The sequence below is a fragment of the Argentina silus genome (genome assembly GCF_951799395.1).
Source record: "Argentina silus genome assembly, chromosome: 15".
Classification (NCBI taxonomy): domain Eukaryota; kingdom Metazoa; phylum Chordata; class Actinopteri; order Argentiniformes; family Argentinidae; genus Argentina; species Argentina silus.
Window position 1 is genome coordinate 15087386 of NC_139669.1, and position 25499 is coordinate 15112884.

The following is a 25499-nucleotide window of genomic DNA, read 5'->3' on the forward strand; positions in this document are numbered from 1 at the left end:
ATGTCATGTCAGAGGAATGCGCTCGGAGGAGGCAGCGTTTAATCATTTCCCAGACTGCACCACACCACCACCACCAGCGGCGGCACACCACCCCCCCCGTCACCCCCCCCCCCCCCCGCACGCCACATAATGACACCGTCTCCCTGCGTCTTCTGAGCCCCGAGGCTATGCCCGGATACCAGGGGCGGTTTCTCAGCCTAGTGCCATCGGTTTCCTGTTCCCCTCAGCTGGTCACACGGACGGGAGCGTGACCCTGGGAGTTCACACTGCGAGGGGGGAGAGAGACGCTGGGAGTGAAAGAGCCTCTCCAAACCGCAGAAACACACAGTCATTACCGTGTTTTCATAACCTAGTGGAGTGGGCCTGAGAATTAGAAACAGATGCCCTGTTCTCTGAGGGGCCAGCCACACCTTCCTCTCCTTCCTCTCTCGTTTCGCTCGCTGGCTCTACCTCTTCCTCTCCTACTCTCTGTCTCTGTCTCTGTCTCTGTCTCTGTCTCTCTCTCTCTCTCTCTCTCTCTCTCTGTCTCTGTCTCTGTCTCTCTCTCTGTCTCTGTCTCTGTCTCTCTCTGTCTCTCTCTGTCTCTCTCTCTCTGTCTCTGTCTCTCTCTCTCTGTCTCTGTCTCTGTCTCTGTCTCTGTCTCTCTCTCTCTCTCTGTCTCTCTGTCTCTCTCTCTCTCTCTCTCACACACACACACAGACACACTCTTTCGTTCTCACATTCTCTTTCTCTCTCTCCTCTGTTTCTAACTGTCACACTATCTCATGGCCTCTCTCTTTTTCACTTGCTCTCTTTATCTTTTCTCTCTCTCTCTCTCTCTCTCTCTCTCTCCTTCCCCTCCCTCTCGCTCTCTCTCTTTCCCAGTCTAATACACAATGTCTCAGGTGGCCTCAGAAGGAATAATAAGCCTTACTAACCATACTGAACTGTTTAGTTCCCTCTGACTGGCTTTTCAAGGTGATTCAACGCGGTCAGAGAGAGAGAGAGGGGGAAGTGAGACAATCACTTCATGACTAGTTTTAGGCCATGTGGGTAAACTTCAGGAGACACCTGGAGGCAGGACGTTAGGTCATTTACTGTAATTGATGCTTTCCCTCAAATGAGAAGTGATCAAATGAGAGAGGAACTGATTAGCTGTGTGTGTGTGTGCGTGTGCGTGTGTGCGTGCGTGTGCGTTTACTGCCGAACCCTCTCCTGCAGAGTGTGTATTGGTGTCATTGGAATGGCATGCTCATGTCTAAACACTAACTTACACTGGTGGTCCCCTTATCAACAGAGGGGCCGGAGTACGAGTACAGCGGCAGCGAGGATGAGGAGGAGGAGATTAACGATGAGGAAGGTGAACCCAGGTAGGACACAAGCGTTCATGTTCACGCAGCCCCGTTCGATGCAGCAAGCAGCTGACCTCCCCTGTGATTCCATGGTCCAAGCGCTGGTTATGTAATCGCTAATGCTAAGGCCGTAGCGCTGGGAACTGTCATGGAGGATATTTGTCTCAGAGTGCACAGTGTGTGAACGCATGGTCTTGTCAATAAAGACATTCATGTGTCACCAGATGCCCCTGCTTCTGTGCTCCCTTAGCTGGACACGGGGGCGCCATATGGCAGGGACGAAAATATACACTCTTGTGCTTTGGATAGTGTGTGTTCCTACCCTGTCCCCATGTGTATGCATGTTGTGTGTGTGTGTGTGTGTGTGTGTGTGTGTGTGTGTGTGTGTGTGTGTGTGTGTGTGTGTGTGTGTGTGTGTGTGTGTGTGCGCATAATGCGTGTGTGACTATATATGTCCAGCGAGGTGTCCAAGTTCTTCACTCATTCTGTGCCTCTCTCCCCTACTCTCTCTCTCTCAATCTCTCTCTCTCTCTCTCTCTCTCTCTCTCTCTCTCTCCCCTACTCTCTCTCTCTCTTCCCTACTCTCTCTCTCTTTCGAACTCTAACTCTCTCGAACTCTTTCCTCCTCAGCTCCATCGTGAACGTGCCAGGGGAGTCTACCCTGCGGAGAGAGTTCCTGCGTCTGCAGCAGGAGAACAAGAGTCGTTCGGAGGCCCAGAGGCAGCAGCAGGTCCTCCAGCAGCAGCTCCGTGACCAGGAGAGGTACAAGCAGCAGCTGCTGGCCGAGAGGCACAAGAGGATCCAACAACAGCAGGAGCAGCGCAGGAGGCTGGAGGATGTGAGAGCAGCAGCACACACACACACACACACACACACACACACACACACACACACACACACACACTAAAAACACAACGGCAGCACACACACACACACACACACACACACTAAAAACACAACAGCAGCACACACACACACACACATACACACACACAGGCACACACACATACACACACATTAAAAACACAACCGTCCTGAAGCCCCCCCCCCCCCCCCACCGCGGCGCTGGTTTACGAGCTCGGGCTACTGGTCCCGCTTTCACTCTCCTGTTGTTCACAGCAGAAGAGTGAAAACGGCTCCGAAAAAAAAGAAATGAAAAGAATTGTAGAGTAGAATAGTAGTGTTATGTTGTGGTGGTTCGTTGACGGAGGACTTGAGTTCAGTTCATGAGAGAGCAACGTGTGTAGTTTGTACAGAGGACAAATTACGTGATAGTGTGTGCTTCCGTGTGTGTGTGTGTGTGTGTGTGTGTGTGTGTGTGTGTGTGTGTGTGTGTGTGTGTGTGTGTGTGTGTGTGTGTGTGTGTGTGTGTGTGTGCGTGTGTGTGTGCGTGTGTGTGTGTGTGTGTGTGAGTTATTGGGTCTGAATACACTGCTATGGTGTGTTCCGCAGGGTTTGTCAGCGATGATGTACAGATGGGTGGAGAATGATGTCATGCGTAGTGTTGGAGTGTTGGAAGGAGAAAAGAAAACAGCCCTATTGAGTCATGTTCAGCAGCATGGTGTTGTGTTGTGTTTTTTGTGTGTTTTCCTTTCGGGACAATAAAGTTTTGTCTCTTATCCTATGTTGTCTTTGTGCAGCAGCAGAAGAGGCAGCTGCAGGATACTGGGTTCCAATGGCCGGAGCTACAGGAGATGCTTTGGAGGGAGGAGACTGAGGTTCACGAGAGAAGTCTACTGGAAGAGAGAAACAAGAGAAGTCCCAAGAGACAGGTAGCTAGCAAAACAGAACACACCCTCCCTTCCTACAGAGTACCTATCAGACCTGGGTCAAATACGTCATGTCAAATAGTCTCAGATTTGCGCTTGATCTGGTTTGCCCGGTGCAACGGAACAATGGAATTGTCCCATAAGGGCAAACTCCAAGCGAAATCAAATGCACCTCATGTACTGTACATGTACTGTTGTATTTTCGAATGAAGTATTCATATGTGCGACAGGGTTCTCCCCAGGATTTTTGAACAGTGTGGTGCTGGATTGCATTATTAAAACTGACATGACTTTATTCATGTAAAAAAAGGCGCAAAAAAAAAATACCACCAAAACATTGAATTCACTGAGGAACGTCACACCGCTTTCACTTTCGCTTTTTTTCTATGTATATGTTTTAATTTGCCTCGAAATGTTGACATAGTGGTGCCTCCGAGTTCACAGGGTGGCACAGCGCCACTCTGACATTCTTTGGGGAGAACGCTGTACAGGTACAGGTACATACAGGTGACATGTGACCCCCATCCAGTGCACAGTGCTTTAGAGTAGACAGCGTCCCTACTCAACTCTTATTGGCCCACATTGCCCCATGTGATAGGGGTACATGTTAGCCGGTCCATGTTGGCGATGTGTTGTTCTGACGGTACCGGTGTCATATCATGTTATGCCATATGAGAAGTGGACTTTGAATTCCCCACTGCAAAATCATTCAGAAGTAGTCTGCGAGCCAGAAATTCCTAGGATTTTGAAATGCTAATATGATCTAAACTCTCAGGGGACATTTTAGGTGACATACATAATGTCTGAAGTCTGAACCTTTTAACTTGGTTGTCCCTTTGTTGCATAACACCTCTTTCTCCGGCGGGACCCATTTTGTTTTTGTCTGTTACCTGCGCTGAAAAATGGCTTGTGACAAGGTCAATGTATTTTTAATCGGGGTGGGAGTTAACATTTTATACATGTTCTCTTAAAAAACTGCTTATATCCATTTGATATGAGGTGGGGCTGACACGGCAGTTTCACTTCTCTGAAGGTTTCATTCAGGTGATTAAATTGACCGTCCTAGCGTTTAAATCCAGGATGAAGTTATGAACGCTATGGAAGATCACAGAAATTGCTTCTGGGGGTCGTCCTGAAAGAGGAAAATAATTAAATGTGTCTCCCTTTTTTCTGCTGTATGAACATTTCCCATTATTTGAAGTTGCGGAGTTGTGTGCCATGGAGAGAGAAGTCAGTGACAATTACAGCATCCTGTGGCAGAGGTGGAGGGAGCTGTCATGTCGTTTTGAGGACTTTAATTAGACTGTTCCATTCAAACACTCTGTTAATTAATCTCGCACACTTCAGTGCGTTTCAATGGGCCCTGGCTGAAGTAGCGAGATGGTGTGTGTGCGTGTGTGTGTGTGTGAGTGTGCACATGTCTGTGTGTGTTAAAGTCATGTTCAGAGAAAGATCTTAAGGTGTTTCAGTCTGTTCAGTGTAGCATGATGAGCAGAACCAGACTGTATGTCTCCTTCTCCATGCTGTGTGTGTGTGTGTGTGTGTGTGTGTGTGTGTGTGTGTGTGTGTGTGTGTGTGTGTGTGTGTGTGTGCGTGTGCGTGTGGTTGTGTGTGTGGTTGTGTGTGTGTGTCTGTGTGTGCGTGTGTGTGTGTGTGTCTGTGTGTGCGTGTGCATGTGGTTGTGTGTGTGTGTGTGTGGTTGTGTGTGTGTCTGTGTGCGTGTGCGTGTGCATGTGGTTGTGTGTGGGTGTGTCTGTGTGCGTGTGCGTGTGCGTGTATCTCTCCACTCCACTCTCATGTTTCCCTTCCTGAATGTGATGCGTTACCTCTAATGAGTTTGGACAGAATCCTGGAGAGTGGCCCAGCAACTAATTCACTACAGATGGTCAGTCGGGCTGATGGCCTGAGTCCTTCTCCTGTCTCAGCTGTACGCGTTTCCGCCTCATCCACATGTCCAAGAGCATCTTTATATATGCAAATGTGCACCGTTTAATGTGGATTATCCGGAACGTATTAATAAGTCTTCAATCAACTCAAGGAAAAGGGGCTGCACTCTCTTAGATCTGTCATTTACTCTTATCAGGAAAATTCGACGTGGACCGATTTTCATTAAATATTTAAAACAGGAGGGTTTTTAAAGCTTATGCAAGCTAGCAGACACTGAATATTTTAGATTTTTTTCTTCTTTTTTTATGGGGGGGGGGAATTCAGTCATTGGATTTCCAAGGGACTAGAGACGTGTTCGTTGTCAAAATGGGTGTTTTCTCTCCCTTCTCTCATTGAAACCCACTGTAGCTGGAAGACTGTGGGAGACAGAAGGGAGACGTCGCAGTAAGGCCTGCAGGTCCCGGAGCAGAGCAGGTAATAAAAAAAAATTCTTTCAATCTGCATGGAACGAATGCATCGAACCATTCCGTGAAATGGCCTTAACTCCGTGTGAAAGGCGTGCATTGTTATCGCATTTGAATGTTTTGGCTCGGATGGCGTGCCTTAGGTTAAGAGAGTGTTATGTCTGCTACTGCACCAAACAGCTCACAATGTGAGAACATCGCTGTGTCAGGATGGGTCACACTGTAGGCTGATGTCCTTGGCTGGTTTTTCACTGCAGGAGTTATTCGGTTGAGTTGTGGAGTAGTTAAATATGCAATGTTTGTACTGCCGTGGCTGATTCCCAGGTCAAGACCTTGTCGCTATCAGGAGATAGCCGCCCCCCTCCCCCCCCACCCCCCACCCCCCCCCCAGTACCACAGACTACTCTAAACTAATCCTATCATGTTGCATCACACTAAGCATGTAGGAGCTAAAGACCACAGTCTCTATGGTCTGTTTCCATAACCTCTTGATGATGATAAATGTTAGTCCACCAAGCGGGGAACTAAAGTCAACTGCAGGCTGTACTCTAGGGCAACAGCAGGACTATGTACTGTACTGTGATGTACGTTCACGATCCGTCGTAAAAGCACTTTACACGACCAAAGCTCTCTCTGACTAGTTATTGTAGAGGCGTAATATTCTTTGAAAGGAAGTAAGTCAACATTTAAAGGAAGTTGCCAGCGAAGAAATTCAGTGGAGGAATGACTGTTACAGGTTTGTGGCTGGCCCTACCGTGTTTTTGAAGACAACACATTTGAAGGAGCAAACAAAGGGAATGTGTTTTTTAACGCTCAGGGAGAATAAACGAAGTACTGAAGCTTGTTGAGATGAAATACGGCCGTTTGTCACTTGTGTGTGGAAGCCAGGACTCCTAGTTTGCTTGAGAGAGGGCCACAGCCGTGCTGAACAGCCAGAAATCTAATAGATTATTTATATGTCTCTGTGCACAATATCCTCATTGTAAACATTAGTCTTGATCCCCTTTGATAGAATTCATTGGCCTCTGGAGTCTTTAAATAGCATGCAGCGCACGGAGAAAAAAATGCTCTCGTTGCGTCTGTCAGGGTGGGTTAAAAAGAGTGTAAATGCCTAATTGCATAAAAGGGCTTTTTGTTCTCATTTTAATCTGATTAAGCAAATGACATGAAATGGGCGCTGAGCGTATCATAAATCATAGATGAAAAATATTCAGTCTAATAGGGGATTACAGGTGTTTAATTGGCTTAGTTCATGTTCTCTCTTTCTCTCTCTGTCTTCAAGACAGAGTGACCTTGAAATGACTTCCAACGTTGGAATCTGAAGTGACATAACATGACATGTACTGTTAGGCTTACTGTGAGACAAATGTGCTCCGGGGGGTTACTATAATAAGAAAGTCAGTTGATACTGTATTAATGTCTGTGTTGTGTGTGTCTGTGTGTGTTGTGTGTGCGTGTGTGTGCGTGCGCGTGTGTTTGTGTGTAAGTGCGTGTGCCAGTTTGTGTGCTTTCTGTGGGTATGTGTTTGGGGCGAGGGCTCTTGTACAATATGTGTGTGCTTTTTATGTATGCTGATCAAGAAGACTGGGAGTGCCCTCCTGAAATAATAACTCTGAACAGAGTTTCGCTTCACTACTATTTCAGTCAAATTAGAGGCTGCTGGGCCTGCTAGTGACTCCAGTTGAAACGTCTGTTTACAACATGGCCTAGCCTAGCCTAACCTAGCATAGCCTAACCTATCTTAGCCCTAACCTACCATAGCCTAGCCTAGCCTAGCATAGCCTAAGCTAACTAGTGGTGTGGAGGGTACAACGCTGGAAGACCTGGGGATGAGCGCGTCCTGTCCTGTGTTTGTGTCGTTGTGTGTAGAGGAGGACCCAGCCTCTGCTGCCTCCGCCTCAGCAGCCACAGTCCCAGCAGCAGCAGCAGCAGCAGCAGGGTAAAAAGTTCCACCGCACACTGCCCAAAGACCAGACGCAGCTGCTTTCGCTTCAGCACGACCACAGGCACAAACAGAGGGAGCCCCAGAAGGCCGCTAGCGCCACGCCTAGCTACCCCACAAATAGCCAGCGCCGAGTGGTAAAGCCCACCCCCCCCCACCCCCCATCCCATCCCATCCCACCCCCTCCTCATCCTCCTACTCCCTTGCCTCCCTCAGCCTCCCCCCCACCCCCACCCCCCTACCCACCCTCCCTCCAATGCCTTGTCTCTTTTTTGTTGTTGTTGTTGCGTCTCTGTTCTTTGTTTCTGTTTTGTTTGTGTTGTTGCTGTGAGTGTTAGCGTGTTAGAGAGCGAAGAGTCTGTCATAGAGAGATGAGGTTGTATCCTGGGTCCTGCTACAGAATGTCTTTATACCCTAGTAGAAGGCTCTAAACAGTTTGATCCCAGGAGTCAGGTCCTGACTGCTCCTGCCCCCCTGTCTTGCCCCCTCAGATGGAGGACAGGGTGAGGGAGGCGGAGAGCCAGCAGGCCAACCTGAACAGAGCCATGGCTGTGGCTATGGCCGGCGCTGGGCTCCCCCTGTACGTCTCCAGATTGGGGTCCGGGAGCAGCTCCAGCCCCTGCACCCCCGCCATGCAGAGGGCAGCAATACAACAGGTAGGCCCCCATACCCTGCCCTAGGTACCATACACCAGGTAGGCCCCCATACCCTGCCCTAGGTACCATACACCAGGTAGGCCCCCATACCCTGCCCTAGGTACCATACACCAGGTAGGCCCCCGTACCCTGCCCTAGGTACCATACACCAGGTAGGCCCCCTTACCCTGCCCTAGGTACCATACACCAGGTAGGCCCCCATACCCTGCCCTAGGTACCATACACCAGGTAGGCCCCCTTACCCTGCCCTAGGTACCATACACCAGGTAGGCCCCCATACCCTGCCCTAGGTACCATACACCAGGTAGGCCCCCATACACCAAACAGGCCCCTCTATACCTGGCCCAACCACCTATACCCCCCCATAGGCATCATACAGCAGGTAGACCCCATACCTGACCCTAACCACCATACCCTGTTTACACACGCATAAGTCGCCTCAATCCAATTCAGAGAATAGGCAACTGGCATTGCCTTTATATATACTTTATATGTATATTTCTATGCAAGAAAATGATTGTAGACATTACATGTACTTTTAACCTTAGATTCCCAGACACTTCTTCAGTGGAGATTCCCCATAGACTAATTGTCTATTAGTCCAGGAAATGGCTTAATCTGTGTGTGTGTGTGTGTGTGTGTGTGTGTGTGTGTGTGTGTGTGTGTGTGTGTGTGTGTATGTGTGTGTGTGAAAACGCCCTCGATGTGTGTGTTCATTTCATTCATGCCGAAGTTACAAAACCTGCCAAAAATGGTTGAATAATCAGAATTGTGCCAGTGCTGCTTTCCAGATATGTCTTGATGGGGCAACATTCTGAGAACCCAAGAGTTGTTCCCATTGTCTGTGTTCGTGTGTGTGTGTGTGTGTGTGTCATCATCTCTGCTTTTGGGAAGGTATTTGTCAAGCATCTATAACCTCATCCCAAACTTGTGCTTAATGGTTTGATGATTCGGTTCTCCTTCCTCTTCCATAGAGCAGGGGGACACTAAAAAATACAACTACTTCCTCTTAATTAACTTCCTCTTCCTATCTGGGCCACGCTCAGCCAGGGAAGTGGAAGGTTCACACAGAAATACATGATGTAAAACAGACATACCTATATCTGCCACGATAGATTAAGGAAACATGTGGGCTCTATTAATGACATCTCTGTCTGCAACCTTCAGTATGTATGTTACACCCTCCTGAACGTGCACCAAAGTACATAGAATGGTCATGTTCTGCTGTGAGAAAGTCAAAAAGTCACCTTTAAATGGTTCTGTCACCTTGGACACAAGAGGTACCCATGCTATAAAGTGTATTGCTCAGCGTTGCAGTTCAATGCAGCAGTTGAATATATACATACCTCACATCAGGCCTGGGTCAACAGTGTGTGAAATACTTTCATATACCTGAGATGCGCTTGATTAGCTTGCTTGATGCCCCTCAGAGTGGGTAGGGTTTGCACTTTGAAAATAATTGCATTGATTCTATTGCGCCAGCAGGCAAGCCTAAATCAAGCCCAATTCAAGTATTTGAAACACTACCATGTCTGCCTCACATTTAAACCAAATAAACTGTAAACTAAAGTCAGTCTCTATTCCAGAATGCCAACCTCCGCTCCAGTCGAGACACCCCCTACAGTAGCTCCATGTCTGACATGGCCATCTCTCCCCTGACTCCCACATTGGATGATGTCTTCTGGGACTTTCCCAGCTCTGGGGATCGCCCACCAAAGGTCGGTCTGTCTGTCTGTCTGTCTCTGTCTGACTGTTTGTCTGTCTGTCTGTCTGTCTGTCTGTCTGTCTGTCTGACGTCTTTGTGTTGTGTTTATATAGTATGTATCTACAGGATATGGTGTATGTTTATAATTGTAGGGTGGTGCGTGTGTGTGTGTGTGTGTGTTATTAAGATTCTAAACCCATGTGTGTCTTATGCCATGTCCACGGGGGGGAGGGTTGCTGGGGGGGGGGGGGGGGGGGGGTTGCTGTTGTTGTTGTTGTTGCTGGTCATGCCAGCGTACGGGAAGTACAATGTTCTGCACGAGGTTTGGTTTCACCCTCAGGCTTCCTGTGACACCCCTGACTAAGTACCAACACATTCTAGGATGCGATGCCCGTTTTATGTGATACTCGTGTTTTCAATAACAACTCTCGCAACAGTTATCATAGCTAGTCTATTAAATCTAAACCCGTATCCTTAGGACACTGTACCCACCGGAGTGTTTTTATGAAAACACATGGAGTTGGTATGTTTTATTGACTTATTCGTTACCCTGTAGCGTTCATGTCACAAACAGAACAACAACTGGCTCGTGAGAACGGGACACAACCTGCCAGTAAGCCCCTGTTTAAAAGGATGTCAGTATTGTGTGTGTGTGCGTGAGAGAGAGAGTGAGAGAGAGAGAGAGAGAGAGAGAGAGAGGGAGAGAGAGAGAAGAGAGAGAGAGAGACAGAGAGAGACAGAGATGGGTATTTTCAGAATGACTTCCTCTTTCAGTTGGGCGTTGTCTTCTTTTCTTCTGGTGTGACACATTCTGTGACACATGAGACTCGGGTGAGGTGGCTGACAGCTGGCAGGGACTACGTTGAGAAATAACAATCCTTAGTCACATGAACGCAAGGTGAACTCGCACAGGCATATGGATCTCCTCGTGTGTTCATCAAGTTGTGCTCCTTATATGTATTATAAGATTAGAATAAGATTCTAAAACAAGATTAGAAGATTAATTCGGTACAACACTGCAGGCGATGCAATCCATTCAGCCCCAGACGGATTGGAATTTTGTCGTTTTGTTTGACAATTTCAAAACACGTAATGGTTCTCCACAAGGTGAAATCAACAATACACACAACAAATCACCAAGGATAAAAACACAATAAAGTCAACTTGCTTATTTCCATTGTGGTCCTTTTTGCCAGACGACAAGATGGAGAGCTTGGGAAAGGCCGACTATGCTATACATTTGGCACTCTAAAAGCACTTATGTGATGCTGTGCATTCCAGAAAACACAATGTGCATTCCATTTTTCATTCCACAGACAGTATATTGTCTCCTGTCTTAGTTCCCTTACACAGCAAAGTACATTTCCTACCATGTATTATCACTGGTCAATGGTCATTTTCCATCAACATGTTTATCCTTTGTATTAGGCACTCTAGCATATAGTACATAGATGTATTAAAGCGCATCCATATAGTATGTACAGTATGTATAAGTACATCCTCACTCGTCAAAATGGTCTCTTTCAGGTTCCAGAGAGAACAACCTCAAAAATCTACTGCAAGGAGCTGATGAGTCATCACCGAACAGCGTCAAGGTACGTTGGTCCCCGCACATCAGTCACAGTGAGTAGGCCTTCCAGTCCGGAGGCGGGGTAGGAGGTGTGTGTGGGGGGGGGGGGGGGGGGTTATGATTCATAGTGAGCCCCTCGCAAAGCCGATGTGCTTAGGGGATCGTAACATTGTGTGTGCCTTTGTGTGTTTAATTTGTGTCCCCTCTCTCTCTCTCTCTCTCTCTCTCTCTCTCTCTCTCTCCTCTCTCTCTTCTCCCTGGTGTCCAGTGGGGGCCCTCAGTCAGCCGTAGAGAAAGGAGGGAAGTCCGTGTCATCTCACAGCAGCTCCACCAGTAGCACCCAGTCAGGTCTGTGTCCTCCACAATTGCTCTCTCTTTCTCTCTCTCTCTCTCTCTCTCTCTCTCTCTCTCTTCACCTCTCCCTCCCTCTTAAATCCCTCTTCCACTCATTGCCTTGATCTCCCCTTCAATCGGTCACTCTCCTCACCCCACCCCGCTCTCTCTCTCTCTCTCTCTCTCTCTCTCTTTGGACCCACAGTCGGTGGGTTTTCAAGCAATCACAGAATTAAGTTGCATAGCTAGTAGGCCTATACCGACCTCTACATGCCTTCATTTTAGAACACATCACTTGGTTGTTTACATATTAGATGACAACCACAATACACAAGAAACCACTCTCTGGAACCTAAACATCCTGTCAGTGTTTTCTCATCACTGGAAAGTGAGACCCAGAGAATAACATATATTTCTTATTAACCATCCACAGGCCACTGGTATGTTACGGCTTTCTTAATAAAAAACAAAAACTCGATTTTGTTTTTAGGAAATAAATAAATAATGTAATGTGAAAAATGTGAAAAATGTTTCTGTTGCATTGGCCTCTTTTCTGCTCTGTGTGCAAGAGCAGTGTTTGAGGTGTGTGGTAGAGCAGTGTTTGAGGTGTGTGGTAGAGCAGTGTGTGGGTGTGTGGTAGAGCAGTGTGTGGGTGTGTGTGAGGGCGTGTGGGTGAGCAGCAGGCCATGCGGTGGAATGGGTGTGGGGAAACGAGTACAATTAATGGCTAGACACTCAAAATAACTTCCTTTGGACGGTCAAAGAAAGAAAGAAAGAAACAGGGTAATGTGCTCAAAGTTCCCCCTTTTCACCTTAACGTCTCGTATCTTCAGGCTATGTCTTAACAGTCCCTCCTAAAGACCTCTTCACCCCCACTACCCCCCTGTACAAGTTTCTCTCCTGTTAATAAAAAAAAATATTTTAAAAAAAATCCCTTCTTCTCGCATTGTGACTGCCTATGGCCCCTGCTCTGAGCATTGGTTACTTTATCGTATGATGACTGTTGGATAGATGATTCACTTACCTAAACAAATGTATTTGTTGTAAGTCGCTTTGGATAAAGGCGTCTGCTAAATGCCATATATGTAAATCTAAATGTAAGTATCAAGCAAGCAGTCCTGCTGCCTCCCGCACATTCTGTTTATAATTACCAAAATCTCTTAGTTTCAAGCGAGATGAATGGTAGACATGAGGAAGTAAACCAGGGAGAAGCCACGCTGTACAGTGGGTAATTCAGAGTTGTCTATCATACTAGGGTAAATCAGATTTTGTTCCGATATGGGTGGTTAAGTTACAACACAAAATCCACACCATTGTTTGAGGAAGTGTTGAAAAATGGGCCACCGACAGTGGACTTCAGGGGATTGTTCATGCTTTTTTAAGTAAATAATGAGGCAAACCTTCAAAAAAAATAAAAAAGTAGTCTTTTAAGTTGTAGATCTCAGAGAATGTTTAAACTACCTACCTCTATAGCTCAGACAGTGTAGATGTAATGACATAGAAACTACATGTGGAGATTTTAATGATGTTCTTTGACTCTGGTAGGTTACATCAAGCTGGAGAGTCCTCTGCTGCAGAACAGACTTCAACAGTACAAAAAGTCTCTGGAGAGTTCCCCAGGAGCAGCGCTGCAACACCCGGTATGTATCTGTGGCCTTCGCTGCATCTATTACACATTTATTACATATATATTACACATGTATTAAACCACTATTACACAGTTATTACTATAACACGTCTATAACACAGTCACGCAGGTCAGATATAATGTGATTTGAGTCAGTTTGTTATGGACGCTTCTCTTGGAACAAGGTGTTTCTTTTCTTTATTGGATTCCAACACTAATCAAATCATTGACTCTGTTGCCGTGGAGTCGTGAGAAATATGTGCTTTTACAACACTTTGCAAATGTGTTACTGTGTATGTTTGTTTTTTAGACTCTCTTCATTTGTCAGGTGTTGGTTTGTGAACTTCTGTTTTGCAAACAAAAACCTAGTGACTGAATGGCCAATCAGATTATGTCTGCATTTAGAATTAGGAATAGTTTTCTCACAAACTGTTTTTATGAAAACAAGGAATGTTGGAATTCCTCCTCAACTAAGACTGATTAGTGTATCATTCCTGCTTGTTCATGGGAGTTGATAGCGTATCTTATTACCAGGCCGTTGATTTGAGGTCAAAGGTATGACATTCTGAGAAATGATGCCGGTTAAGATTCCTATCATTCCGATGGGAGAAGAGTACAGCAACCACTGGGAATTGTGTCCTGTTCTGTTCTTTTTCTGATACCCTGAAGAGGACACAAGTGTCATTGTGTTTTTCTCAATAGCATCCAGCTGCTCGTCATCCTACTGGGGAACGACAATTATATCTATACTCAATTAGTATAGCTAGGGCAGTGTTGTATAACCATGTCTGTGACAGGAAGCTCACTTCAGAAGAACAAGACTTGCACACTGCACTAAACCGCATTAAAAAGCCACAAAAAAGAAGTCAATGCCAAGATTGTGGCAAGATAGTAGATGTGTGTAATTCATATAGTGTGCAAGTGTGCAATAGAAAAGTGGACAGTGTAACATTTGACATTTCTTCTTTCATTTTTCAAACAACCGTCTACTATAATTTCTTGACTTACACACCAACAAAAAAAATATATATATTAAACTAATAAAATATCTAAAACTAATAAAAACCCGTTTAATCGTGTTACGCCCAGTCTCCTCCCGTCTGAGCTATGTACGACAGGAAGACGTCTGATATTGTATCTGTGATTCTCTGTGTGTCTCAGGGCTTTGGCCTCCTCTCAGGGCTGAAGCCCAACCTCAGGCCGGTGGTGAAGGCCACAGAGTACTCGTCTTCCAGCGACGAGGTGGGGAGCAGCGATGAGGATGAGAAAAGCAGGTGGGTTCATGTTCCTCAGAAGCTCTCGTTCGTGGATATTGGCTGCAGTATACAGGAAATACATGCTAAACATGTCCCCAGAGTTATCAACAGCAGCACGAGAGCTTCAGTGAACGTTTGACCAGGGTCGATTTGAATTGTATTCACTATATTAAGTATGTTATTGAAATATCATCAAGCAAGACTTTTTGGAGTTTGCCTGGAATGGAACCGAACCAATAGTAGGGCAAATCCCACCCATCTGGCACTCCAGGCCCGGCTCAAGAAAACGATAATAGTATTTGAAAGTATAACCCACGTCTGTTCCTCTCTCTGACTGCTTCCTCTTTTTCTCAGGTCTCCGCTGAGTAATGGGAAGAGCAAGTTTTTCCGAGGGGCTCCTGATGGCATTGTCCTGCAACCCCACCATAACCTCAACCACCAACCGGTACACACACCCTTCCCTCTCTGTTCACCTTGTTCATACACAACTGCCCCTTCACCATAACCTCACAGTACACAACTGCCCCTTCACCATAACCTCACCCCACCTCAAACAATGCACACACCCTTCCCACTCTGTTCACTTTCTTGATACACTACTGCCTCATCACCTTGACCTCAACCACCAACCGCTACACACACACCCACCCTCTCCCAGCGCACCTCATTCTTACAGTACTTTACTACCTCTTCACCATACTGTTACCTCACCCCACCTCAACTAGCACACAACTGCTTCCTTCACCACAACCTCAACGACCAACCACTACACACACCCTCATACATTCCATACATTATTACCACTTCACCATGATGTCAAGCACTTACCAGGACACACACTCCTCCCCCTCCTCTAACTCAAAACAGCCCACCCAATGGCTTTGTCATGTAGAGTAGAGTACAAGTGACTTGCTTGTCACTGACATGTATAACAATCATACTGTATGTAAAGAAATCAATCAGTCAAGTTTTAATATATATATAATATATGGCATTTAGCTGACGCTTTTATCCAAAGCGACTTACATCGCAGTGAGTGCATACATTTCAGTATATATGGTCCCAGCGGGAATCAAACCCACAACCTAAGCATCATTAGCTCCATCCTCTACCCACTGAGCCACAGAGGTGTATAGTGTTTGTTTTTTTATAAGATGGAATGTCATCATATCCAATGCTTTTCATAGATATTCGTTGGAGTCAAACTGACATTATCATATTCCTCATATTCGCCCCGTAATCAGCGACATAACCATCAAATTGGTTGCTTCATTCCTCTGAAACCCGCTGATTTTGAAATTGGGTCATCAGCAGGGCTCAGGCACTTCTTGTTTAACAGCGCTAGCTCGATTAGCGAATATTTTAAGTGTGAAATCTTGTTAAGCGCGCAGGCGACATCATGATGACTTGGCAGTGCATCTAGTCAACCCCCGTTTGTACTATCAGTCTGAAGAACACAGAGCCACTTGAGCTCAGCCATCGTACTCACTGTGCTTCATTTCCATGATAAACACCCGAGGGGACTTTGTGCATACTAACACAGCCAGCTAAAGCACGCTGATGATGACGGACGCTCTCCCTCAGGCATTCAGAGGTCCTTCTGCACCCGTATAGTGAATGCAATGCAACTTGTTTGGACAGAGTTTTACTCCTGCAAAACATTATTTTTTGTACCAGCAGGGGGTTCTAAAGAGAGGAAGGGAAAATGACATTGTCTCCAATGGAAATATTCCCCAAAATGGTTTTTGAAAATGATTTTAGATATTAAAAGACAATCCGATTGCCTAAATCACATTTTTACAGTATTCGGTTTAGTCAGGAATTGGTAAAAGGGCTGTGCTATCTGCCTCTCTTAGCATGGTGCTAGCAGGTCAACATAATAATTATAGATAATTTAGGCAAGACACACTGTTACTTACTGAGGTACGCCCTGTGCTGCCACTGCTACAGGAACTGCACGTTTTACTCACTTGAATGAGAAAGATAGGGAGTGAAACAGCTGTGCTTAGAAGGGCTGTGGTTTGATGCACCCAGGGCTGTTAAACTCACCAATTGAAAGGAGCCGTGGCTGTCATCTTAGATTTACTGTCATGGAAACCAAAACAATGCATTGCCTACACACACACATGCTCATGCTCAAACACACACAGACACTGTAACGCCACAGGGGGTTGGTGGCACTACTGGGATGTTCAGAGGGTGTAGACAAGGCAGGCAGGCATTTTGATCTTTTGAAACAGACTTGCTGTTTGATTTAAAATCAAAAGACATACACTGTACATACACACACACACACACACACACACTCACACACTAACACACACACACAGTGTCATTGTAGATCCTGCTCCTGTTATTGTGAGACAGTGTGAATGCTTAGATGAGTCATGTCTGGCATGGTCTCCTTCCTTAGCTGCTGCGTCTTACCACACTCAGATAACAGCTATTCAAGGTCTTTTGTTCAATCTGGAATGTGATTGGTTCTTTCACAAAAACTAGAAGCTCCACTCAGTGCTCAGAAGTCTTTGAGCCTCTGGGAAAAAGTCCTCCCCCATACCAAGTACCTTCAGTTGGAGACCCCACAAACTATCAGTTACTTTATTTTGCCCATAAACCGCCCATCCAGAACTACGTTCCGTCCTAATACCCATTCAAAGTGTAATGGAGGTGAGACAGATCACAGATTACCACTGAGATGCCCTGTCTGAGACCTGAAGACACACTTATATGTCCAGGCTGTAGCTTAGTGAAACTCACGTTCCAACCCTGCCTCGGTCACAGAAGCGCAAAAAGGTTCATTTGAGACTTGTCGGTCTGACCGTGAGGAGATCTACGTTGCTACTGTGTGTTCTCTTCTCTTAGCAGGGCGTATCAGGCCTTAAGAGCGGCCCGCCTCCACACAGACCCGTAGGAACAGAATGCAATCAGAATTACCTTCTCCCCGATCTCCTGCAGAAGAGCCCGGCCCACGAACCCCGGGGGCAGCAACCACGGGAACTCATCTATCCCCAGTCTCCGACTGGACAAGGACCGCACCCAGACGTGAGTACATAACTGTATATGGTACCACACCGACGGGATTCGAACGCGGGTGCTTTTGAGCGCTAACCCAACATCATCTGACAAGAGTGAAAAAAGCTTTCTTGCCACCCCCCTAGGCACCTTAGGTTCGTTAGGTCTCCACGGTGTGACGTCTCGGCATGATGGACAGCACACCAGCGTGTGGATAGCCATGAAATCTTTACGTGTAACGCACATTCTTCTAGGTCTGGAATGGTTGTAGTGGTCTCGGGCACAGCATTCGGATTTTGATTATGATAATTCTTAATTTGGTCACTAGGGGGAGATGATGTAGCAGTTTTTAGCTCTTACTCTCTTCCTCCACCTCACGATCGGTTTATTGTCAGGTTATCAAGACTCCCTGTTCTATCCGAGATGTGTTGTTGATGTTGTTGTTGTTGGTGTTGTTGTTGTTGCTGTATTGTTGACATGAGTTCTAATATATGTGGATGTATTGCAGAAGCCGGTACATAGCCCACCAGGGAAAAGCATCTCCTGCTCCTCTTCCTCCTCCTTTACTCCTTTCATCGACCCCAGGCTGCTGCAGATCTCTCCTCCTCAAAGCCCAGTGGGACACAGTCCCAGTGAGTCCCCGCCCACTCACACCCACACACGCGCGCGCACACACTAACACGCACACAAACACACACTAGGCACATGCATATATACATACACACACACACACACACACACACACACACACACACACAGACATACACACGCGCACACACACACACACACACACACACACACACACACACACACACACACCACTACACAAGAAATGCCCCCCAGCCATTCTAACACTGCAACACTGCAGCATACCACTCATCTCAGGAAACCACCGCATGCTGCGTGTGCAATGCTGCATATTAGAAGTAAACTCTAATTGCCTTATACTGTATATATGTACACTGTAAAATAACGCAGCTGGAACAGGGAGGATCATTTTCAATGATGTTTTCCCACTGTGTATCTTCAATATTAGGTAAGGTATTACTAAATATCACCATTTCATATGTCACGTATTACAATAACACTTTTGGCTTCTGTTCCGCCCCTCCCTCCCCAGCCAGTAGCAAGCCTGAGCCAATCAGAAGAGAAAACCACAGGAAGGGCTCTGTGGTCAACGTCAACCCCACCAACATCCGACCCCAGAGTGACACCCCCGAGATCCGCAAGTACAAGAAGAAGTTCAACACTGAGATCCTGTGTGCAGGCCTGTGGGGTAGGCCTCTACAGAGTGATACGGCTGTTGGTTAAGGCTGAGGCAGTGGCTGTGGAGGGATATTAATCATGATATTAATCATGATAATAGCAATGCATTTGTTTTGTTTCGCGCTTTTCTCAGTACTCAAAGACACTACATTCCATGTAGGCCTTCTGTTATTGTGCTAGGTGTATTTCATACTGTATGTTGCTCTTGTTTTACTTCTGCACTCTATCTTGTAGGCTACTTGCTGGCTTTGTTTGTATGTTTTAGCTTGTGCTACCTTCTTGGGCAGGTGAAATACAATCAAATCCAGATAACTGGCTTCCAGAATAATGTATAAAGATAATTATTTTTGCAGCGACAAAGAATGTTACATTTTAGTTTCACACTAGAAGCAAGATTTTGTTGATGACATGAATTCACGCAGGTGTTTTTGCTTCACAAAAAGAATCATGATTTTGAGTTATCCTGGTGTTTTTCGTTGATTGAACTGGGTAAAGTCTTTTCTGGATGTTTGAGGCTTTAACTCGGCGTGGTGTTGTCCACAGGGGTGAACCTGCTGGTGGGGACAGAGAACGGGCTGTGGTTGCTGGACAGGAGCGGTCAGGGGAAGGTCTACTCCCTCATCAGCCGCAGACGCTTCCAACAGATGGACGTTCTGGAGGGCCTCAACGTACTCATCACCATCTCAGGTAGGTGCTGTCATGTTGTCCTAACACCACACACACACTGTCTCACACACACACACACACACACACACACACACACACACACACACACACACACACACAGATACACGCATCCCCATCTCAGGTCGTTACTGTTATCACACAGACGCACACACACACACACACACACACACACACACACACACACACACACACACACACACACACACACACACACATATATATATATATATATATATATATATATATATATATATAAAAACCCACACACACATATACATAAACCCACACACACTGAATATAATTGTCAGTCTTGAAATGTGGCACCTTTTTTAACCTTCATTTGCCTTCATGTGTTTTGGTTTTGCTAAATGCTAAATCCATCACTGCTCTCTCTCTCTCTCTCTCTCTCTCTCTCTCTCTCTCTCTCTCTCTCTCTCTCTCTCTCCCTCCCTCTCTTTCTCCCTCCCTCTCTCTCTCTCTCTCTCCCTCTCCCTCCCTCTCCCCCCCCCCCCCCCCCTCTCTCTCTCTCTCTCTCTCAGGTAAAAAGAACAAGCTGAGGTTGTACTACCTGTCTTGGCTGCGCAACAAGATCCTACGCAACGACCCTGAGGTGGAGAAGAGGCAGGGTTGGACGTCTGTGGGCGACTTGGAGGGCTGTGTGCACTACAAAGTCGGTGGGTGTACGGGGCACGACCTGTCCTATTCATTCGCTAGTCACTAATCATGTCATATACCCTACAGAATCTATCTTTATCACTTAATCGTCTCTTGACACCGTTACAGCACAATAAGTCGTTATGTTTGTGGCTGTGAAAGTGTGGGTTCTCCTGTGTTAATGTATGTGTGTAAAAGTGAGCGTGCAATCACGTCAACGTTTGTGTGTGCGTGTCATCTGTGCTTGTGTGTGTCAAATCAAATCAAAGTGTGTTTATCCGGATACAGCTGTAAACGGTGCAATGAAATGCTGATTAGGAGCTCCTCTCCACAGCGCAGTGAAATACAAGGATAGGAAACCAATAAATAGAGTAATAACAAATACAATATACAATCTCACAGTGCGTGTGTGTGCCTGCCTGCTGTGTGTGTGTGTGTGTGTGTGTGTGTGTGTGTGTGTGTGTGCGTGTGTGTGTGTGTGTGTGTGTGTGTGTGTGTGTGTGTCTGTGTCTGTGTCTGTGTGGGTGTGGGTGTGGGTGTGGGTGTGGGTGTGTGTGCGTGTGCGTGTGCGTGTGCGTGTGCGTGTGTGTGTGTGTCTGTATGAGAAGTGCTGAACTCAGCAGATCTGAGCCCCTCTTTCCTGTGACTCTTCCTGAGGTTAAGAGTGTTGACAGACACAGGAAGAGGAAGTGACGTCACACTGTCCTTCCCAGCAGTTCTTTTTAGTATTGTTTCTCAGAGACAGAAGCATACCGTTGCCTCAGTGAAAGGCAATGGCTTCCTGCCTTTCAAAAGAAGTTTACACAAGGACCTCTTTGTTGGAATTGTGTAATGATCATTAGTTCAAGACCACTGACACTAGGGCATCACTGCCCGGTGTACCGTAAGCCTTATCTTGTTCTTTCATTACCAGAGCATTCCCTAATCCCTAATTGAAATCCCGCCTTTGTACATCCAATTTCAGTGCGATATGAGAAGATTAAATTCCTGGTTATTGCCTTGAAGAATGCTGTGGAGGTTTACGCCTGGGCACCCAAGCCCTATCACAAGTTCATGGCCTTCAAGGTGAGCATCTAACCCATCAAATATGAATGTAGTCCCTATGAGCTAAGAGGTCGGATATGATGTCGCATCATAGAAATGGTGCACCATGCCCAAAACAAAGGATAGATATTTTTAATTGTCCTCTTACTCTGCCCCCTTCTCCTTCTCCCTGGGAATCTAGGAGGCTCTATTGATAGACAAAAAGTAATTTGCGATACTATGAAGGTCACCGTCATAGACTTGTCCTAGTTCTGAACTGTCCTCGGCGGCTTGCTCTAGTTCTTGCACATCTCTCATGATGAAAATAGCTTAACCCTTTGCTGCTCTATGCATACACTCACCGAACACTTTATTAGGAACACCTGCACACCTTCTCATGGTGGAGGTGGTGGAATGGTGTGGGGAATGTTTTCTTGGCACACTTTAGGCCCGTTAACACCAATCAATCATCGGTTTAATGCCACAGCCTATTTGAGTATTGTTGCTGACCATGTGCATCCCTTCATGGCCACAATTTACCCATCTTCTAATGGCTACTTCCAGCATGATAATGCACCATGTCACAAAGCAAAAGTCGTCTCAAACTGGTTTCATGAACATGACAAAGAGTTCAGTGGCTTTGCCAGTCACCGGATCTGAATCCAATAGAACACCTTTGGGATGTGGTAGAACGGGAGAATTCACAGCTTGAAAGTGCACCTGAAAAATCTGCAGGAATTACGTGATGCAATCATGTCATCATGGACCAGAATTTCAAAGGAATGTTTCCAACATCTTGTGGAATCAATGCCACGAATCAATACTGTTTTGAGAGCAAAGGGAGGCCCTACCCAGTATTAGTATAGTGTTCCTAATAAAGTGTTTGGTGAGTGTAGACCCCATGCAATATGTTTAACAGCTGTTAGGATGTAGTGCTCAGGTAGATACGGTAAGTTAGGTAGATTTAGACGGGACACAGAACGTGTGATCACTTTTAATATGCAGAATATGTATTCCGACATTACCCCTTGTTTGTGTGTGTGTGTGTGTGCGTGTGCGTGTGCGTGTGTGTGTCCAGTCGTTCGGCTCGCTCCCCCAGAGGCCTCTGTCGGTGGACCTGACGGTGGAGGACGGACAGAGACTCAAGGTCATCTACGGCTCGCTGTCAGGCTTCCACGCCATCGACGTCGACTCGGGGACGCCCTACGACCTCTACCTGCCAACACACGTGAGTCCACCATCCCCGCCCCCTACCCCACCAACCCTCTCCACTTCCCCAGCCTCCTCTCTCCCTTTCAGGCCAGGTTTGAGCCTTTGCCATCCACTCCCTCCTGTATACAGGTAGGTCCTCCAGCTCGGCAGCACCGCTCTGCCCACGCCACTCAACTCTCACGAACTTTTGTTCTCACTCAGAGCAAACAGCCCTCTATGTGGGCAGGTGCTGCTTACATCACAGCAGCCAGTTGACTCACAGAGAGTTTATGTATCGATGGGGATGGGCTTTTCTGCTAAACCGGGTCTGATCTTGTCAGATCTGACCTTGTGGCACTCGGGTTGTGAACAAGTGTTTTGATTTGTCTCGGTTAAATTGATTTTCTTTCAAAGAGCCTTTTTGTGATTTTTTTTTCTGTGTCAGAGTGAAGCTCAACATCGACTTCGGTCCCACGGAGGGAAGGAAATGTGAATTCATGGAGCTTTTTCCTTTCTCAGGAGTTAAAGTGATTTCCAACAGCATCAGCTCAGTAATCGAGGTACCTCGGTCACAACTACGTTCCAAAGATACAGGGATGTCGGAGTTTGTCACTTTTTATCAGCTTATTTCAGTGGCAGCTGTGTTGATAGAATATATATCTTATATGGATGGTACCTCTCTATAAGAGATTGAAAGCCCTTGTCCAGAATCGACTCCTACTCCCTCCATACTAGTCACTATGTGATGCAATCTGCAGTAAAACAACTAAACTAAAACTAACTAACAACCTTAAAACCTGTTCATGAATAACTGCTTGAAACCTGAGGGGGAATTCCACGTCACAGTTGCGCTAGAAATGATCAAAGTGGGTCGTTCTTTTGACTGTGAATGGCCTGCCCGCTATGTTTAAACTGAATCTGATTGGTTTTGCCACTTTTGTGACAGCAATATTGATAGGTCGTGAGCCATGGAGGCAAATAGAGGGTTGTGGATTGGTCAATTATCCTAAAGCTATCAAAATCTTTTTTTTTTTTGCTATACTGTATGATCAATCGGAGTGCCACACAACACAACCTGCCTGCACTGGAAGGACTGAATAATTAGATAGATAGATAGATACAGTAGATAGATAGATAGATAGATAGATAGATAGATAGATAGATAGATAGATAGATAGATAGATAGATAGATAGATAGATAGATAGATAGATAGATAGATAGATAGATACAATAGGTAGATAGATAGATACAGTAGATAGATCGGTAGATACAGTAGATAGATAGTTAGATAGATAGATAGATAGATAGATAGATAGATAGATAGATAGATAGATAGATAGATAGATAGATAGATAGATAGATAGATACAATAGGTAGATAGATAGATACAGTAGATAGATCGGTAGATACAGTAGATAGATAGTTAGATAGATAGATAGATAGATAGATAGATAGATAGATAGATAGATAGATAGATAGATAGATACAATAGGTAGATAGATAGATAGAAAGACAGACAGGTAGATACAGTAGATAGATAGTTAGATAGATAGAAAGACAGACAGGTAGATAGATAGATAGATAGATAGATAGATAGATAGATAGATAGATAGATAGATAGAAGCAATTTAGTAGTAACTCCACCTTGCCCTCTGATAGGCTTCGAGGAACTTTTCCCCGTCCAATCATTTTTCGATCAACACTACACAAGTGTGGAGGGAGTAGGGGGCTAGGGGACGGGGATGGTTTCAGGATAGGACCACGGTGTGCCAGGGCTGAGCTGACTGGTGCAGAGAGGTGTTCTCTGAGTCACTGCTGTACCACAGGGGAGCAGAGGCTGCCTCTACTGATGATGAGAATCCCACACACCCACGTCTGCTGCAGAGCTCGGCTCTGAGTGGGAAGAGAACACACACTCTCTTAATGAGATGAGCTCTATGAAATACGCTCACACACTCACACACACACTTCCACATGCATATGCGCAAACACACACACGCACAAGCGCGGGTGGAAATGCACACATACACACACACACACACAGACACACACACACACACACACACACACACACGGACACGGACACACACCAGCCCCACACTCTCTCCCAGTGGTGTCCTCCCTGAGAGGTGTGCTATGGTCATATCCGTCCTCTGCGTTTGAGATGGCCCACATAGCTGGCTACAGCACCGTTGGCTGTCTCTGTGGGCCCCAGCCCCAGCCTTCATCCATGTGTGCTACTTTCCACCAGATAGATAGAGCTCTATAAATACCTCCCCACAGTCTCAGCAGTGCCGACAAACCATGTGCCTGCGAAAATGACCTGTTATTCGACGTTTTTCTTTTTTTTTTAATCTTTCTGATAACACTGATATATCTAGAGAGCACCACACACACACACACACACACACACACACACACACACACACACATACACACACAAACACATACACATACACATACACATTCTATAATAGTGGTGCCTTACACCGAAGCGGATGCCTTTTCCTTTCCCCTGATTGCTCTCATTTAACACTCTCATTCTCACTCTCACTGACACTCTCTGTTCGCTTCTCTGCTTCACACACACACTCACACACACACACACACACACCACACACACACACACACACACACACATTCCCACTCAAACAGACACTCACATACCAACCTTCTCTCCGCTGCTGTTGATAATGAGATGATGAAGATCCCGAGGCAGCGGATTAAGATAGCGCTGCGTCTGTGGATGCCCGTATTGATGTTGAGGATTGTGGTGGCACAGCAGGCAGACGACTGGGCACAGAGGACAGAGGAGGCTCCCACGCGGGCAAGTTATGGCCGTCCTGTGGTGACTGGCATCAATTCTGTGGCAGGCTGGTGGCTTTTACGTTGTTTCTGTGTCTGTGGTGGCTTATGCACTGTAGGGCTGCTATCAGGTTTGTGTGAGGTTTGGGTTTGGGGATTGTAGCTACCTGCTGTTAAAACTCCCATGGACTCTTACCTTGAGAAGCTCATCCATACATACAGATAAATCCATACATACAGATAAACCTTGTTTTATTCCACTTATTGTCTGGGTTTTTGTATGGTTTTATTGTGGATTTCACTCTGTGTCGCTGTCAGAT

The 25499-nt window shown here is 46.1% G+C and overlaps 1 protein-coding gene across 1 annotated transcript in view; it reads left to right on the forward strand.

The window, feature by feature from the left end:
- Positions 1–25499, forward strand: part of LOC310816276 (mitogen-activated protein kinase kinase kinase kinase 4) — a gene marked incomplete at its 5' end in the record, with an annotated part of 47012 nt that overhangs the window by 18773 nt on the left and 2740 nt on the right. The window contains 19 exons of the mRNA XM_083686391.1: positions 1277–1349; positions 1962–2169; positions 2972–3103; positions 5396–5461; positions 7321–7530; positions 7885–8049; positions 9636–9767; positions 11282–11349; positions 11593–11672; positions 13203–13297; positions 14446–14558; positions 14895–14985; positions 17403–17582; positions 18061–18184; positions 18673–18828; positions 19362–19505; positions 20045–20179; positions 21124–21224; positions 22261–22410. Of these exons, the coding sequence (XP_083542517.1) occupies positions 1277–1349; positions 1962–2169; positions 2972–3103; positions 5396–5461; positions 7321–7530; positions 7885–8049; positions 9636–9767; positions 11282–11349; positions 11593–11672; positions 13203–13297; positions 14446–14558; positions 14895–14985; positions 17403–17582; positions 18061–18184; positions 18673–18828; positions 19362–19505; positions 20045–20179; positions 21124–21224; positions 22261–22410 (2423 nt within the window). The remainder of the gene's footprint in view (positions 1–1276; positions 1350–1961; positions 2170–2971; positions 3104–5395; positions 5462–7320; positions 7531–7884; positions 8050–9635; positions 9768–11281; positions 11350–11592; positions 11673–13202; positions 13298–14445; positions 14559–14894; positions 14986–17402; positions 17583–18060; positions 18185–18672; positions 18829–19361; positions 19506–20044; positions 20180–21123; positions 21225–22260; positions 22411–25499) is intronic.